This window comes from Chlamydotis macqueenii, chromosome 5, assembly GCF_036417535.1.
Source record: "Chlamydotis macqueenii isolate bChlMac1 chromosome 5, bChlMac1.mat, whole genome shotgun sequence".
NCBI lineage: Eukaryota > Metazoa > Chordata > Aves > Otidiformes > Otididae > Chlamydotis > Chlamydotis macqueenii.
In genome coordinates this window covers 9842566-9861099 of record NC_141560.1, presented here as the reverse complement: position 1 = coordinate 9861099, position 18534 = coordinate 9842566, and the positions used below count along the sequence as shown (strand labels likewise).

General features: G+C 43.9%; 1 protein-coding gene across 1 annotated transcript in view; it reads left to right on the top strand.

Annotated features, from left to right (window-relative positions):
- The window catches only part of CEP170B (centrosomal protein 170B), a 57461-nt gene that overhangs the window by 27691 nt on the left and 11236 nt on the right, over positions 1–18534 (top strand). The window contains exons 8-14 of the mRNA XM_086748537.1: positions 2736–2837; positions 3997–4473; positions 7631–8385; positions 10461–10649; positions 10827–10935; positions 12395–14167; positions 17309–17558. Coding sequence (XP_086604663.1) covers positions 2736–2837; positions 3997–4473; positions 7631–8385; positions 10461–10649; positions 10827–10935; positions 12395–14167; positions 17309–17558 — 3655 coding nt within the window. The remainder of the gene's footprint in view (positions 1–2735; positions 2838–3996; positions 4474–7630; positions 8386–10460; positions 10650–10826; positions 10936–12394; positions 14168–17308; positions 17559–18534) is intronic.

Here is an 18534-nt window from a genome sequence, read left to right as displayed (position 1 = left end):
AGGGCTCTTTAGGGTAGAGGGGGAAATTTGAGAAGGCAGAGGAGCTGGCTTATTATTCTTTATAAATCTGCTTTTTCTCCTTCAGCTTTCCTTGCAATACTAAAGTTTCACATCAACAAAAAAGTCTGACCAAGGTTGAGTTGCTTCCCTAGCTGGCTTTTCCCTGTAGCAGAAAAGCTCATGGAGGATAAAGACAGTAGCTCCTGTGTCCAGTACACAGGTGGGACAGAGGTCTTGGAGCTGAAGCAGTTTCTGGGAAGAAGTCTGTCCTGCAGGATGGATGTGAGCTCTCTTAGCTCACTTCTGCCCCTTCAGAAACAAAATTTTTTTGGAACAGTTAACTAGAAGCTTCTAGACTAGGGGGCCTTTGAGATCCTCTGAGGGGCTCAGACGTGATGAATAAACAAGCTGTAAGGAGGCAACTAGGCAACTCTGCAAGGTGCAAGTGGTAACAGCACCCATGTTTGGGAAAGATGCTGCTTGTGCAAGAGTCAAGTGCGAGGTGGTCTTTGCATTTCATCTGTAGGGTAGTATGCTCAGAATTTGTTCCACCAGCAACTTAAAATAAACCACTGATGAGCTTTCAGAATTGATTATATTAATCTGAGACAAGTATCCAAAGTCTCATGTGTTACTTCAGGGTTTAGCCCTTCACTGAGCCCCATTGACCTTTAGGCATGAGTTACCTTAGACACAGCTGGCTGTTGTTAATGGATTTGTCCATCACCCTGAAGTCGTGTTCTCCTTCTCCTGACCCTGACTGCCAGTTGGCTGTTAACCTTAAGATCAATACTGCATTTCAGAGGGTGATAATCCCTTGCAGTGTATGCCCAAAAGAAGTGCCTGATGTTGGTAAAGCAGATCCTGTGTGGTTGGGGTGGTGGTCTAGTGGGCAAGTCATGGCATGAAGAGAGGGTGATAGGTTTGTGCTAGGCTATGTGACAGAAGATCTCACCCAAGCAGAGGCCAAGCCCTGCATTTGGTTGCCTCTGTTCATTGACGGGTTGTAAAGAGGTTTTTTCTTTTGTTTTTCTGTTTTTCTTTTTTTCTTCCCCTCTCCCTTGAGTGGTTTACCCATCCTCAGTTATGAAATGTATTCCTTGGCAATTCCAATTTATTCATGGTGAGAAATGCTTCCTGCTTTGAACTTTCAAAGGCCGCCTACGTAGTGGGAACACAGTTTATCTTCTACGCACTCTAGGCAGACAGGAGAGTAATACTTCTCAGCCTCTTTTGATCCTCAGCGTGAAGGGAGGCAGCGTGGTTAATTTTGAAACACGAAGAAGATCTCTTGAAAAGGGCCTGTGGGCTGCATCTGTAAAGCAAAATTTTTGCCTGTGGACTGTGAATGTATGAGCTTATGTATTTCTGGAACTATTCTAGAAGAAAAAACATCTGAAGTAGTGGTCATTGTGTCCGTGTAGCTCTAGAAACAGCAACATAAAATCAGGCTTCTTTTTTTTTCCTTTGACTTGATTCCCCTTCCTCTCCCTTTATGCTAACAAGTAGTTTCTGTCATGTCTCTGTTAAAGTAGGGAAGGCAAAATTGCAGGACTGTTTGAGGGCTGCTTTACACAGAGCAGTGTGTGGTTTTAAAACCACAAGCCGAGCAGCAGTTGGCAGTAGAAGCCTGGCTGTGTCTCTGTAGCTGGAGCCCAGGGTTTAAGACGTGCCTGGTAAAGCATGTGCTGAGAGATGTTATGGATAGAGGCCGAAGCAGCTAACAAAGGTGGAGCTTAACCTCGACCCCTGACCTATCCTTGTGTCTCTATCACCTCTAGAGGAAAGAATAAAAGCTACTTTATTTGCTTCTCTGAAACTATTATAAAAACATAATAATAATAATAGCTATACCACAGGTAAATTGAAGTCTATTCTTTTTACTTGTTGCATAAACAGCAGCAGCCCAAGGCACTGCCAAAACGCAGTCTTGTTTTGTGGGAGGCAAAACAAGAAGCAGTGGATCAGATCCTTTGGGTACCAGCTGTTGTAGCAAAGCCCTGATCTTCCAGTGAGTGCTGTTTGAGCTGGGAAATGATAGAAGCCTAGCTCTTCTAGGGTAAGCTTCTCCATGAGAAAAACCTCTGTTCTGCAGCAACTCTGGAATCCACTTGGTTTACTTTAAGCTTTAGAGAGCAAGACTTTACTTCTTTGTGTATGTCTAAAGAGATGATTTTGCCATTTTCCCTAAATTTGTAATGCTTCAAGAATTTCCTGTTGTGGGATGTGTGTCACTTTAGAGTGGGCGTGGTGAATAGTTGGAAAAAAATCCTGGCCTCACAACATCCAAGGTGGGGCAAGAAAGGGCAGAGCTAGAGTCTTCCCAGTTAAGATCAGGAAAAAAGTCTGTTTTTCACCTGACTTGCAGGTGAGTTGCAGACAATTTTGTGGTTAGCATTTTGTAGTACATCCTGCCAAAAGTCTTCCACTTCCTGTGAATAATGAGGCTAGAAAGGGAGAAAAGCCAGTATTTGGGAAACACAGCTATGAGAGACAAAGAAGGGAGGTGGAGTCAGCATCTTGCAGCAGAATGTAAAAAAGAAAATGAGGGGGGAAAAAGAAAAGCCTGAATATACTCATTATTATGCATAACTTGCTGCTGTTACAACTGCAGTGTAACAGGTACATGATCTCCTCTGACCCTGCCGTTTTTCCTTTTTGGCATGTAGTGTACTTCTGTGAATCTGGTAAATTGAGATTTTCTGTGTCAAAGTATTTGCTTATCCTCTTCCTAGAAACCAATACTTACCGCACCCCTCTTTATGGGCAGCCCTCCTGGTGGGGGGAAGATGATGCAAATAACAAGGAGGACAGAAGGCAAGAGGAACACTACTCAGGTAATGGAGGTGATTTGGGGTGGGAGAAGATGTTGGGGGAGACGACAAAATTTCTGCATGCTTTTGGTCTTTACTGTGTGAAGCCATCCTGCTTCAGGGCTTTAATTACCACTTTATTTGTGCTCATGTTTGCACATTCCTATGTGTGGATTGCTGCTGATGAAACCAGAATAAGGGAAAGTTAAAATGTTTCCCCTGAAATATTTGAACTTTAGAAACAGCAGTTGTGGAGTAGTTCAGTATGGATGAGAAAGGCTTTGCTAAGCTTTTTTGAGACCTAGTTATGCAGCAGTGCTGTATCTGTGATTGTATGCAGCCCACCTGAATAAACCATCTATGTCTCTCCCAGGAGTTTCCTACTTAAGAGACACTTTAAGAGCTGATGCGTTGACTGGATTTGATTAATGTGGAAGCAGTCTGTTTCTCACCTCATCATCCATGGAAGCCATTTATATAGTGTTACCACTGTATAAATGTTGTGAGTTTATATGTGTGAAAGTTGCATCTTTTTTTCACTTGTACAGTAAACCTAATGTTTCTATCAAGCGTATGCTTTACTGCACAAAGAAGTCTAATTTTGATGCTTGTGCAGTGTATCTGTTCTCTAGCAGAGAGGGGTTGTGATTAGCAGCCCTTTGAAAAGATTTAAATAAAGTAAGTGAGCCTCTAGCCAAGAAGTTTGGGTACTGGTGAAAAAATGTGGTTTTATCCATGGTGATCTTACAGAATTAGGTGTTGATCCAGCGAAAACATGCCTGTGACCAGCTTTACACACTCAAGCTTTCCCTTTGAACTGTAGAAAGTTGAGTAGGTGTGCACATAAGTGAATTCAGCAAAGTGAAACAGGATCTTCCTTCCACATCAGCCCAGGCATACAGAAACCTTAAAATGCCACCGACTACATAGGTTCTGTCAAAATGTAAAACTGTACATGTGTGTGTGCTCGGCTGTCTTTTTGGGAAGCAATGGAAGAAAGGACAAGGTGAGTATAAAAAGTGTTGGTCAGGCTGCAGCAGTGCATTAAGCACCGATTTTAGTGATGAAGCCAGAGTTCAAAGCTATCTAAACCAGAACTTGTATTTTTTCTTTAATCCATTTCAGCTAATGTTTGTGAATTTAAGGTTTTCTTGCCTTTTTTTTTTTCTTTTCCCTTTTATAGAAAGATCAAAAGAGATAACCCAACATGAAGAGGAACTGAATGGTAATATTTCTGCTTATAGAGACTCCCAAGAACAGTCTGTATTTGCTTTCCGGAGAGAGCCAAGTTACTTTGAGATTCCAACTAAAGAATTTCAGCAGCCATCAAAATCTCCAGAAGCACAGGTCCATGAGATTCCAACAAAGGATGTTGATGCTGTAGTAGCCCCCGTTGTACAGAGTCATGCCTCTTTCACCATTGAATTTGATGATGGTACCCCCGGTAAAATAAAGATAAAAGATCACGTAACTAAATTTTCGCTCAGACAAAGACGACCGTATAGTAAGGAACCAGCTCATACAGAAGTGATGTCAGCGGAGAGCAAAGTGGCTGATTGGCTTGTCCAGAATGACCCGAGCTTGATAAGACGGCAGTCTCCCGGAGACGATGTGTACAGTACAAAGAGTGACCTGCCGGTTCATGTGAGAACGCTTAAAGGTGAGTGAATGTCCTGTCATATGAATGTAGTTCTCTGTTGGTTGTGTGAATGCAGCATAATAAAAGGGGAAAACCCTTCTCCTGTCAAAGAAAACTGGACTTAATTATCTCTGCTCCAAATTTGCAAGATGAATAATAATTTTAATGACTGCTAATGTTTTCGAATCTGGCTAGCAGGCTCTTCTCCTGGCCCTGAAGTCCTGTGTGATGTTGGCCTGGGGACACTGTGATGTGGTTCCTCTACATCTGTACTGCCAGCTCAGCAGTAACAGTGATTGAAAAAAGGATTTTTATTTTTAAATGTCTAAAACAATTTCCATGTGGTCAGGCAGGCTGGTCAACACAGGTATTTCAGTGGATTTTCTTCTCCTGGCTTCTCCTAGCTGAAGGAATGACTTTTCTTTTTAGCTGTAGAACTGAGTGTGATCATCCTGAATGGCTGTCATGACCAGAGCCGCTTGGTCAGATGACCAGATGTCCTAACAGGGAGACTGGTGATAGAGTTGAGATATACATGATCACCGATGGAGAAAATGGTTGTGGTTGTAGAAGAAGGTTTCTTCTTTTAAACTAAAGTTTCTCTGAAGTCTTACTCTATTCAGAAACTTCAGATTTTGTGGACCTGTATCATGTTAAGTGTGTTACTGCAAGGAATTCTTTGGGAATTTTCAAAGATCTGAAGTGCAGTTTGGGGCCCAGTTCTTACTGCAGCTGGTGGAAGTCATGTCTCTCGTATATTTTGCAAGATTAGGGCTTGCTTGGATGTCTGTCTTGGGCTGTACACTGAGCAGCTAGGAGGAGACTACGGATTCCTGCATTCTCACTGCCTTGCCGGCCTCTGGAAAAGCTGTTGTTTTGAACTGCAGCTTTAACTGATGAAGTCATATTGAAGTTTACCAGACCTACTTGTGTCTGAAGTCCTTCTTAAAAGAGAGCAATACTTTATTTTACCTTAAAGGAGTATTTGCTTTGTCCTTGATGGAAAAAACATCCTCATAATATTAAGAGTTTTACCTATTACACCTCCAACTTACTCTTTCGTGTACAGTTTTTTGAGAAGCCTCGATGGTCAAAAAGGTCTCACGTATCCAGCCCTGGGGTTTGGCGTGGCATGGAAATGGAACTGCTTTGTTGTCATTATTTGTTTCTAGTTCTTCCCAATAAGGGACAGTGTTGAGGTGTCCTGCCCGATTATTTGGGGTCTTATTTTCAATCTACTGTGTGTGATAGAGGAATTTGGGGTTTGGTGGGGTTTCTAGTTTTGGTCTTTTTTTTTTTTTTTTTTTTTTTTTTTTTTTTTTTTTTCTGTTCTTATAATACTGGATTTTGTTGACTTGCTGGACAACATTGTCAGGGATACAAATGTGCTTCGGTAGTTTTGCTCTTTCCTCTTGGAGAAAAGGAGAGAGTTAGGCAGCTGTTGCTCATCTTAGGATTTTCCTGAGTCATGCACAGGAATACTAGACTGACTGCGCTTGCCTTGTTACAGTCCATAAGGCATGGAAAGAAGTTGAAGTAATATAATATATAATTTGCATATCAAGAAATCAACTCTTTGGACATTTGATTAAAACATACAGTGTTGGTGGCCTGAGGAGTTTATCCACCTCTGCTTTGGAAGAGGACAGGATGTCATTTATCTGCGATAGCTGTGTAACGTGTTCTTCTAGCAGAGCTAAATTTGAAGATGCCTTGGAGGCTACTGCTGGCTGCCTACCAGATTTGGCTCTTCAGGATCAGAGACACCCACCGTCAGGGTTCATTAGTAACGTTTGTTCACTTTCAGGAACAATGTGGTGAATGTAAAGCCTGATATCAAGACTAGAGAGTCTTAGCAGCTTGAGGGGGTGTGCATGGTGTTCTGCTGGGGCATCCATGGGCACAGCCGGTGTTTTTCCTTGTATCCTCACTGTTTTGCATTCAGCAGAGTTCTTAGCCAAGACCCTTTAATTTAAGAACTTTCCCTTCCAAGGACAAAGCTTATCAGCCTTGAGGGCACAATGCAAAGTTCACTGACTTCTTCATGAGGGTGTTAGGAAACTCTTCAGAGGACTGACTCCTGGGTTGAATGGATCTTGTATTAAATTCTAATCTTTCACGGCTAATTCGAGGTAATAAATGGTCTTCACTCATGTGTCTGGAGAACTTGCAAAGTAGGTTTGAGCAGTTCTCCTTTCAAACACGTGGTATTTTAGCCAGTATATCTTGCTGCATATTACAGTCTAGAGCGCAGAGACCTCTTTCCCCGTTCTCCCGATGACAGGTTCCTGGTCGTTGACTGAGTCGTGTTGTGTGCCTTCACACCTGTTTCCTTCTCCAAAAAAAGGTTTGTTTTTTGTTTTACTTTTAACTTACTTCCTAAGAGTCCTGAGCTAAGGTGCTGTGGGGCAGAGCATCACTGATACAAAAAGAAGGTTGTAAAGGTAGTTGTTGCTAACGTAAGTGAAAAGAATTATAACTTATTCAAGCTTACTGAACTCCTAAGTAATGATTTAACCTTTGCTTGACTGGTGATAGGATGGTGTAACTCATGGGGGTGTCATGGTGCGATTCTTAAATCTTCAGGGAAAGTAAATAATCCTGCAAATTCACTTTTCTGTTAGCCTCTGGTTTATTTCACCCATGTGCACGTGGGTGCTCAGAGGTGTATACACTCATAACGCACTGATCTGGCCTTTCATTGTGGGGGTTTCATGAAATGCCGTGTGTGGGTTATTTGTTGGTCCTGCCAAGATATTTCTGCTCTGTAACAGAGAGAACCTAATGAGGTGATCTTGAACTACAATAATTGGGCAGAACGGCAAAATAATGTCATCATTTTTATTTAAATGGAAAAAAAGAAAGAAACAAAACATTAGGTATATAAAACAATCAGTGTTACAAAATCAGAAACCCTTGGGGTTGAAATAATTTCTTGAATTGTTTTTTAATAATGTGATAGCCAACCAGTTGTGAAAAATGGGATCAGGAGACAGCTACCTTCTCTTTTATTTCCTCTGATGGGATGCAATCCCTGTACCACAACAGATGTCTTTGGAGTTGCTTAATCCTACAGGATTTTTTCTTTTAACTGAAAAGATAAATTTCAACTAGGAGGTAATGAGAGGGCCGCAGCAACTGAGAATATGAAAATCAAATCTACGTACCTTGTTTCCAGGCAATAGGCACGAGGACGGGACGCAGAGCGACTCTGAAGACCCTGTGGCACCCAAGGCAGAGAAGGAGACGACAACAGGCAGCGAACGTGCGACAGAGCAAACAAGGCTACAGCGCCAGATGAGGCGTGATCCCCACGAGATGCTGCACAACAAGCAGGCCTTCGTCATCGAGTTCTTTGAGGACACACCACGGAAGAAGCGATCACAGTCCTTCACGCACAGCGCTCAGACTGACACCGATCCGGGGCTGAAGACCAAGGTTGAAAAGCGCAAGAACGCATTGCCAACAGAGAAGCTGGGAAATGCAGTGCCGCCATCCCACCTCGGGACCCAGGCGGGCAAACCCAGTAACAGCTCCTCTGGGACCCAAAGAACTGGCTCCTTCAAGAGGGAGAAGACGGAGGATCGGATCAACTCTTCATCCTCATCTGCCTCCAGAGCATCAACCAAAAGTTATGGCAGCGTTGGGAGGAAGTCTAAAATGGCTCAGGATTTTATGGCTGAGTACTTGCGAGATACTGCTCAGTCTGGGAAGCCGAGTGCTGAGAAACCGGCACCTGTGCCCATGCCAGTAGCTCCACGTGTGGTTATATCGTCAGAACCAGAACCTGCCTCTGCTCCACCTCCGGAGGTAAAGTCGGCCCAGGGCAGGAGGAATGATGAGGAAGACAGCATAAGCGAGACAGGCACATACACCATTGAGACAGAGTCGCAGGATAAAGAGGTGGAGGAAGCACGAAAAATGATAGATCAGGTAAATGCTGCTTTTCTGTACTTGGCCAGTGAGCTAAGGACTGGAGCCTTGGGCTTCTGCACCTTGTGCTGGAGGGCCTAACTTTATTAGCTGTTGCTGTGAAAGACTGCTGCCTTTTGAATTGGGTGCAGCAGGGGTTTATGGTTAGGAGTGGGAAATCATCCTGGGTGACCTGTGTTAAGGATAGGCCTCGAAAAAACTGAGAGACTGGTCTTTAAAAAATACTCCAACGAAACAACAAAATGACAAAGAAACAAAAACCTCTCAGAGTGCAAGAAGGCAAGGTAAGCCCACAGCAAAGAGCTGCCATGCTTCCAAAATGGGATTTGGATACAAAAGTGCAAGAGTGGGCCTGCTGTCTGTTTAGAGGAAAGGCAACAGCAGAATAAAAATTGGACTGATCCTGCTGAGAGCCGGGGCTGGGAGCAGCTCTGCTCTCTAGGACTGCTCCCAAGCCTCTGCCTCCGCGTTGCATCACCTCCTGCCCACTGTTACAAAGACGGGAGCCACAGCCCATCGCTGATGCGGCATCCTGTGGTAGGCCAAAGGAAATGCAGGCCAAGCGCTGGTGCTCTTGATCCTTCACAAGCCTTCGTGGTGTGGTAGGTGGTTCTGTATTTGGCTGTGCGTGGTTGGAAAGGGAGAGCTGGCTGGCAAGGCAAGCGGTAGCTAGTTGGCAGAGCGAAGGGTGTGGTCTAGGACAGAGGCAATCCTAGATGGATCTATACTTGTTTGGATTTTGCAAAATGAGTGATAGCCTTAAAACAAAACCCCAGAGATGAGGGAGAGGCTTAAAAAAACCCCACCTAACTAAGCAACCACAGGGCAAACCAAGGTTTGGCTGATTTTTCAGGTTTAACTTTTATCTGTGGTCTATTACGAAAACAGAACTGGCAAGTTGCTGTGAAGATTTAGTGAAGTTGTAGGCAGGAGGATGGTGAGATTTAAAGGAAGCCTTAATTGAACCTGGCTTTAGAGCTTTGTTTACAGTGTTGTGGGAGCCTGGATCTAGCTTCCCTCATTTGCTTGTTTATTACACTTGTTCCTTACATCTTGTTTGAAATGTGATTGGAAGCTTTCGGGGCAGGGTGTTTAAGCCACAGAAAGGCCCTAGTCCTGACATTAGATTGTTAATTGTCCTGGTGGAGAAATATGAGGAAAAATGCCACAAAAATACAATTATTTCTGGGGAGTAGTCTTGGCAGCTTTGTTACTTGGACAGACAAGTTGGCCCAGTTCTGCTCCTGACTTGCCACAGACTTGGTGCAGCGCAGACCTGCCACTTGGGAAACCACTAATAACTGGACATCAATGTTCTCGTCTAGGAAGAAAGATGATGTGAATTCTGAACTTGCTGAGGTTTTGAGGTGACTCTGCTTTTTATTCCCCCACCATTGCACACACTTTTTTTTTTAGTAGAAGTGAGAGTGGAGAACTTAATGACTGTCTCTGCCCAGCCTAGCCACCCCCCATAGTGGCATCTTCCTCTGGACTACTTGTAGTCAGGGAAGAGAAACAAACCCTTTGAGGCATGGATCTTTATCAGTCCCCCTGGGAATGCCTGTTTATCTCCAGAAGGAATCTGGCCAACTAGCTGAAACACTAACCTGTATCAGAGGTGCATCCTTTCTCAGGTCCTTATGTGTCAGTCCGAGGCTGCTTTGCTCAGCTCACTCTCTGCTGCAGTCTGTGAAAGACCTTGAAGATGAAGCTTTCCCAGCTTTTCCTAATTCTCCTTAAATTAGCTGGTAAAGAGGTTTCCTGACGCTCATCCTAAGTTTCTCAGGACTGAAAAGGGACTCCTTTTCAGTGAAAGTTACTGTTGTTAAAGGCAACACACTGAAATAATGAGGGTGAGAGAAAAGGTGCACATGAGTATGATTCTATCAGTAAGTGTGTTTAAAGCTGCCACTGTGGAGTAGAGAAGAAAATTATTTACTTAGTTTGTATGGAAGCGTGGCAAGTGTTTCTTGCTGTTTGGAGTCATAGTTTGTGTGAGACAAATGCTCTGTAAATTTGGATTTTAACTTAATATTTTTCCTGTTTTCTTGGTTTTTAATTTTTCCCCTTTTCAGGTTTTTGGTGTTCTTGAGTCGCCTGAATTTTCCAGAATCTCTTCAGCCTTTAGACCAATAATTAAAGGTGAAAAAGACGACTCTGGTTCTCATCAGCATCTAATCAGTGAAAATGGCACTAGTCAGAAGTCACCCTTGCTCCAGGCATTTGCCTCAAAAGCTGTGAGTGGCTCTCAGGCTGATGCACAGGTATGGGCAGCCCAGGTGGATTTGCTGGGATGGTGGAGGTGTAGATGGGTTTCTGTCTGGATGAAAATGTGATGTGTAGATTGATTTCCATTTTGAACAGACTGAGTGTTGTGTGTATGAGAGGAGACGTTTTGTGGCTGGATTTCTTTCTGACATGCCTTCCCCACCTCGTTGTAGATGTCTGCAGCATCTCAAGGGAGTCAGAAGTGGGTGTCTAGGTGGGCGAGCCTTGCGGACAGTTACTCTGACTCTGGATCTGTCTCTGGGCAGGGTGATGGAGGTACAGGTAAGTCTCATCCTGACATTACTTTGGTGTCTGAATCTAAGCTGAAGTGGTATGAAAAGCAGGAATTAAGATCTTCTACGCGTGTGCCTGGCTGTGGCTTATTTTCTGTTTTAGCCAATGTATTTTGGAATGAGCAGGACAGTGAGTTGTTCCCAGTGGAATAAAGATGGAGAGAGCCTCTAGTTTGCATTTCAGAGTCATCCAAGAAGTTCTTAAATGTTACATTTAACATGACTAAAGGGCACCTGGGAAGGAGAGAGATTTTAAGGGCCTTGGGTGTTAACTAGCCCCAAGTAGTTCTGTAGATGGCCTCAGGATGCCAGATGAAAGCCCTTTGCAAGCTGTCTTGGACTTAATTGCTGACTTGTGCTTTTTTGTGTGCTTCTCCTGTGTCTGGCTGTGCTGAGAATTTTAGGGTATTTTGGGGTTTCCTGTTGGGTGTCAAGTTTGAAGTGTGGAGATTAGCGTAGAAAACTAGGTATGGAAGGGAGAAAGGGAGCAGGAGGAAATCAGGCTCCCATCACAGCTGGCAAGACAGCTTACAAACCCCCTGGTCCTGTTGGTATGTAAAAAAGGGAGAACAGTACTTTGTTGGCTTTTGTAAATATTTTCACCCTTTTTGGGTTGGAAATATTTGTTGTTACCTTCATGCCATCAACAGCAACAGATAGACTCAGTAAAGATGAGAAGAAACCTTTGTTTCAGAGGTCACTGCCACTGTTTTCACACTGTGCGAGTACCTGACTCCCAAAGCCTTTGAAATATTACCGTAGTCAAATAACCAGTTATCCTGGTTTTTAAAGGCAGTATCAGATATGAAGTCCTGGCCAGTGGCATGGGAGAAATGAGAGCTCTTTTTGTGAAGTGTGTCCCTACTGATAAGCCCACTCACGCTGGGATGGTGAGCTCTAATTCTGAGCCTCTTCATTGTTACAGGGTCTTTCTTCTGAGACTTTGCTGTGGGATATGATCATATGAGAACTTGTACTGTGAAAAATGCCATCTATTCAGTCAAATGGGCTATGTCGTGTAGAATGGCACTTAAAACACTGCATCACTGCAGTGGTTTGTCTGATGGCTTTTCACCTCCTTCCCATGGCCTGATTTATGGTGACGACAGCAACACCGTTAGCCTCTAAATGTATGTGGTTGTACTGAGAGGTAGATCATGGGAGAATGAATATGAAATCCTACCTTGAGAGAGGGAAGGTGTTGAGCACTCTAATCCAGCAAAGGAATTAAGTACAATTTTACCTTAATTGTCTGTATGGATAAACCTGAGGGACCAAGCAGGAGCCAGGCCCTATTGGTGTTCATATTACATAAAAGCCTAGTTCTAAGCATGTCTCGTGCATGCCGTTGTGGATTTGCATTTTGCAGGATCAAGGTTGTCCTAAATTAAAAAAAAAAAAGTGGTATAGTTGTACAACAGTTGATTCTTGTCTACTTAAATCTTCAGAAAGCAGTGTAGCGCCAAAACCTGGGGAACCAGAAAATGCTGTGCCCTTGAGAACAAGACGTCTTCTTCCCCAGCTCCCACCAAGTGATAAATCAGACAGTCCCACGACCACGGTCCTGGTCTGCCAGGAGTCCTACTCCGAAGTTACCAAGAGAACCATCGTGAAGGACCACTGCGTGGAAGCCTACGGTGATTCCAACAGCCGCCTCCTCATCCAAGAGGACTTGGATCCAGATAGCCTCAGCGATGCCAGCAGATCTGATGATGGCTTTAGCTTGGAAAAAGGCAAGAAATATAAAGAGAACAATAAAATGCTAGAGCAGATGCGGGAAGACACAAAATCGGAGAGCCAGCAGCCAGGAGCCTCCCGGGTCTCAAACATGAGAGCTGTAAGTGAGCCAGTTTCTACTTCATTCTACATTGGTGATGACAGCAGTGGTGTGGGGATTCCCTCCAAGTTCTCTTTAAGTGTGTCCCATGCTCGAGCAGACAAAGACAGCAAGGATCAGGAGTTTTCCTTCAAGTCTGCTGGCACACCAGTTCCTGGAAAGCCACCAGTCAAAGATGTTAGCGCTTACATTAATGCAGCAGGAAAAGTGGTTATTTCCCTTCATCAGAGTCTTCCTCAAGATAAAGAAAATGTGGCAGGAAAGGAAACATCATCTTTTGTTAGACAGGAAAGCTTTACCAAAGATAAATCAAGCAGTGGTGTTCCTCAAAATAAACTTCCGCATATTTCAAGTCACCCTCTGCTTAAAGATTTAGAGGCTGTTCGTTCAACGCGCATGGACTTTGGTCAGGAGACTCATCTTCTGCTTAAGGACACTGAAACTGCCTTGGCAGCTCTGGAAGCCAAATTACTTGGTCAAAGCCAACAGCTGGAGCCCTCGGAAACTGCTGGTCAGCTGGAGGACTCCTTGTCAGGGGACTCGGACGTGGACACTGCAAGCACGGTCAGCTTGGTGAGCGGCAAAAATGTCCCAACGAGTGCCCCAAAACGCAAAGCAGTCGTGAGCTTGCAGAAGGAGAAATCTTCCTCCACACCATCCATCCAGGACCAGTGCGGGCAGTCGAGCGCTCGGGACAGGCTGACGGAGAAGCGGAAAACGCAAGCACCAGAGGTATCAAACCGTGCCGAGGCTGCCAAACGCTTCCAGATGAAGCGGAGTACTGGGACTCGAGGGTCGCTCGACTTCACGGATGATGAGAGAAGCTCAAGCTTGCCCTACTTGCCAGTCCCTGACGCAGTCGTGTCTGACCATGAGCACTCGGTAACCCGGCCTGTTCCCAGAAGGAAACCTTCTACTCAGGCTGCCAAGGAGGACCACAGCAAAACAACATCGAATGTGCAGAAGATTCAGCAAGTTCTCACTCGCTCCAACAGTTTATCGACCCCGCGGCCCACAAGGGCCTCGAAGCTACGTCGTGCCCGGCTTGGAGATGCTTCCGACAACGAGTGTGTCGATGCTGAGAAAACAGCCCCCAACGCTGAAGCCACCACTCCGGGCCCCAAGCAGTCCACAGAGACAAAGAAGCTCTCCCGACTGGACATCCTCGCCATGCCGAGGAAACGGGCAGGTTCATTTACGGTGCCCAGCGACTCTGAGACGGCACAGTCGCGGTCAGGGTTTTCGGGACGGAGTGTGGAGTCCTACCGTAAGACAGGTGTTTCGGAGGTTAGAGCTGCGGCAAGGAAAACGGCGGCCGCTGCCTCCGCGAAGCAGCCTTTCAGCAGGACACGTTCAAGCAGTGTCAAGTATTCCTCCACATCCAGTAAGTGCTCGTGCTTTGTGTTTCTCCTCCATTACCCTCTTTCAGATTTATAGGCTGCACATGGTTGCCAAGGATTGGTATCTCAGTAATACGAGTGCTGCATCGGTGAGTACAAAACTCTGCATTAATGAGCGGTATGGAGGTTGAGGTTTCCTCTGGAGTTGGAGATGGCAGAACATTTCTCATACCTGGTGAGACGTTACTGTGATGTTTTTTGTGAGGATATTGCAAATAGCTATTTTTCTTTTTCCCTCTCAATGACTTTGCTTTTTGAGCAACTATTTGCCATTTGCCAACAGCACGTTAGCCACTTTTCTGTTTTAAAAAGTAGAATTTATTGTCTTTCCAGTGCTACAAGGAGTTCCGTTCTCTTTTTCTTTGACTTCTGAGAGTCAAAGTTTGCTTCAAGAAAGCTTATCATGGTGTTCATGACAGCTGATGTCCAAGGTGGCAGTTTCTGAAGGCTGTTCCCTTGTTCTTTCTGTAAATGCAAACGTGGGGCTGAACACTACACATTGATTACCCCAGGAGATTCCCTCTACTGTGTGTTTTCATTCACCTTTGCCATAGGTAAGGCAGGTGCACAGTCGTGTTTCGCATGCAACGGAGATTTGGGGGCTGCCTTGCCCCTTAGCTGTGCACTCAACAGGCCCTTGCAATATCAACATTTGTCAGATTGAAATCAGCCTTTAATTAAATGGTGTGGACAATGCAGATGACCTCTCTGAGATGGTAATTGGTAATTATAGATTGTCCCCGACACCTTTGGTCTGAGTCCTGGTCTATGCCTGTCCTCTTTGACTTACCATGGATGTGGCAAAGCAGATCTGTTTGCTTGGGTTTTTAGGAAGATGGGGGTAGGAAAGGGAAGAACCCCTTTGGCTGACTTTCTCAGGATTGTGGAGAGGAATGCTATTTTCACTACATCTGTTTTTGTGAGGAGTCTTAAGAGTTCTGGGTGTATAATTTTTGTATACTTTCGTACAGTTGAAATAATTATCCTTCTTGCACTATTCATTTTTATTGCATGCTAAAAATGTTATTTGCTGCCTGTTTTGATTTGGGTTGGTTTAGTGCATCCAGCTTCCCTTTGATTTTATTTTATTTTTTCTTGCACATTTGTGTATGCATGTAAATCAGAATGGGAATAAGCTAAGCTTCTCCTGCCTTTTTTGAGATGATACCATTATTGATGACTTGTGAAACAATAGCAAATTTAAAACAAAATAACATGGTCAGAGTTCTCTGAACAGGAGGCACTCTTTGCACTCCTCTTGCCTTTGGACTGCAGACTTCGAATCATTTGGAGAAAAATGATAAGTGTTGGCCAGTTCTTGGTTTAAATGAATTGGTTTTTGATTTCCAGAGCTTTGTAGCAGCATGCTAACACCTTTCCTCATGCATAGTTGCAGCAAATGATGCTAATCCTTTCTTTGAATTAGTTGCTCTTAAAATACTAACCTCCTAATTCCTTGATAGGATTGTGGACCTTGCATAAGCTCTGAGTATACTCGTGTACTTCATGCTTCGCTGTGCTGTACCAAGTGTGTGATGCATGTTCCTATACTAATGCTGTTACAGTGAATCAACACCTAGCACACCATTCTTTAACAAAAGCGAAACATTGATAAACTGAACTATTGCGCTGTGCCATCAAGACATTTTTGAGCATGATACGATAACCCTTGAAAACATTGAGTGTCAAGCCTTGGGAGTAAGGCAAATGTGGCTGATTTATTCAAGGATTTCTTAAAGCGTTTAGCTAACCCAAGAGTTTCTAACTCTCCCAGGGGGAGAAAGTTACTCTCACTAACAGAGGAACAGAATGAACTATCTGGCCATGAGACAGGAAATACCAGTGGATTGTCAGGCCATCTGAAGTAACTTTATGTGAAACACACAGATAACATCAGAATAATCCAAGATACCAGTTCCGAAAGCTAAGGGCCTGCCTCTCCTGCTCCTCTGTGTACATGGTTTGTTTACTCAGTATAATTTGAATGGCACCAAGGCAGTTTATACTGATTTCCCTTGGCGTACAGGGATGGAAAATCAGGTTCTTAATTTTAAAATTGCTGTTCAGTGACAGGGTGACCTCTTGATTCTAAACTTGTGTTTAAAAAAAAAGGCCAAACCTCTACTGCTGGAATATGAGCAATTTTTTTTTTCTGCATGTATTTTTTTAATCCTAAACCAAGACATTTATATAGCTATAGTTGAGATAGCAATGTCTAGCAATGTTTTTTTTTTTTCACTATACAGTAACTATCTATAGTTTCTACCTGCGTCTTATATGCCAAATTATTATTTTTTTTTTTTATGATCTGTGATGCCAGCTTAATTCACTTGCAGTAGTTCAGTGTTACAATAATCTTGGTAACACAGTGAAGCTTTTAGGTGTTGTAATTTTAAAAAAACTGCTGGTTCTTTGTTTGGTGGGTCTTCATTCTGCGGTGAAGGGTGGAAGGGAATGAAGCGGTTTCTGTAGAGAATGTGGTGAGGCAGCAAACACTGGGAGCCCAGTTTTCAAATAAGGACATCTCGCTGCTTCTCATGCAAGAAGGACCTGGGTGTCTACAGATCTGCAGAGCCAGTTGGGATAAGTGTTCAGCTTCCACTTGGTTCCAGGTGTTGGACCTGGTCCTGACTGTGTGAACACTTTCTTGTGGACTCTTGCGAATAACTCATGCTAAGCACCATGATCTGTTGTTCTTCACTCAAAAACCCCTCCTTTTGCTTGTACTCGCAGCTAATTGGTAAGATGTCTGTGGGCTTGCAAATTGGGCTCTTATTAGAAAAGGACTTCTGTGGGCTTACGAGGAGTCTGAAATGTGTGCTACTTATACACAGAGCTTCTGTGCATGGAAAGCCAAGTCTGTGGTAAGAATTTACTACATTGGAGTTGTTAATACAGTCATTTTGCTTTTCCATTGGAATTTCCCACTCTGAATTTGTATAGTGAATGGGAGCCATAGAAATGCTCAATTTGAAAAAAGCTCTGAAAATGTACTGTTTAACTTAAAATCTGCACAGAAACTCTCCTTTCTTTGTGTTCTTGGGCTAGTTTTGTGTTACCTTTTGCCCTTTTGTAGTTATTCTTTACTACTTTCCTCGGTCTGAAACCAATTCATTTTTTATAAGCATCAAGGCGGAGACCACAGGGTTCAGATTACACTTCTACTTCGGAGGAGGAATATGGCTCAAATCACAGCTCCCCTAAACACAAACGCTCCCATACTTCAACAGCCACACAAACACCGAGGATACGCAGCACGGGGCTGAGCAAGCAGAAGCACAATGGCAGAGAAACAGATGAGGATGAAGATTTTGATGACCACCCTGACCCCTACAACTTCATGGCGCAAACAGCAGAGATAGCAGAAATAGCCAGGTGAGGTGGGACTTTATGCATTGACCCACATGCTGAAAATGGATTGAAGTTTTTTTTTTGGTGTTCAGAACAAACCTAGGTGCGGAGGTAGGAGGAGAGGCATTCTCTCCTATTTGCATGCCCCTCATCTCCTTCATATCTGAACATCAGTGTGTTCAGACTTGAAAGGTTTTCATGAAACTTTACAGCCTGTGCTAGTCAGTGCTGGTTGTACCTTCTCTCTAGAAAATGCCAAGGCACAGGAAAGCTGGGTTGTATCTTGGTTTGTTTCTTGTTCAAGCTGTGGACGGGTATTCTCTTTTAGCTCTAAATCTATCAAAAGATTTAAATGTCTCTACCTGCTTGTCTCTGCTTTCTATAAAGTCACTGTGTGTGCATGGACATGGACTGGTTGGTGTGAACTGTCCTAATTTTCTGCAGAGGAGGTCAAATGGATTAGCAAAGACTGAGTATGTAAACCATGAAGCTACTTTGCCTGAAGCTGGTGAGGGAGCAGTAAGCAGTTGCTGAGGGGCAGAAACCTCTTTGCTTGGTCCAATTGAATCCAAACAAGAAAATCTGTCTGGGCCCTGTGTATAAACGAGTCGTTGCTTAGCTTGATGTCCCTAGATATGAGACCTATTGTATACTGGTGGTCTGGTGGTTGCCTGGAGGACTTCATCAGTAAAGCAAATAGATTCTTTTTTTAAACAGTGGCATTTGAGGTTTGACATCTCTAATATGCAACTGCATTATGCCAACTTTCCAGAAATACTCATCTTCCATTATACTGGCCATACTTGAAATTCTTTCGGCGGAGGAAGCTGTCTTCTGTCTGCTTTTGGTCAGCATTTCCACATCACTCATGTCGCTTGCTGCACTGATCCTGAAAGGGCTTTTCTTGTGTGAACGTTGCTGTCGGGCTGCTAGAAAGTGTGTCAGCCTTCAAACCAGACTGCATTACCTTCACTGCACAAAGCGGTGCGTGTGGCAGATG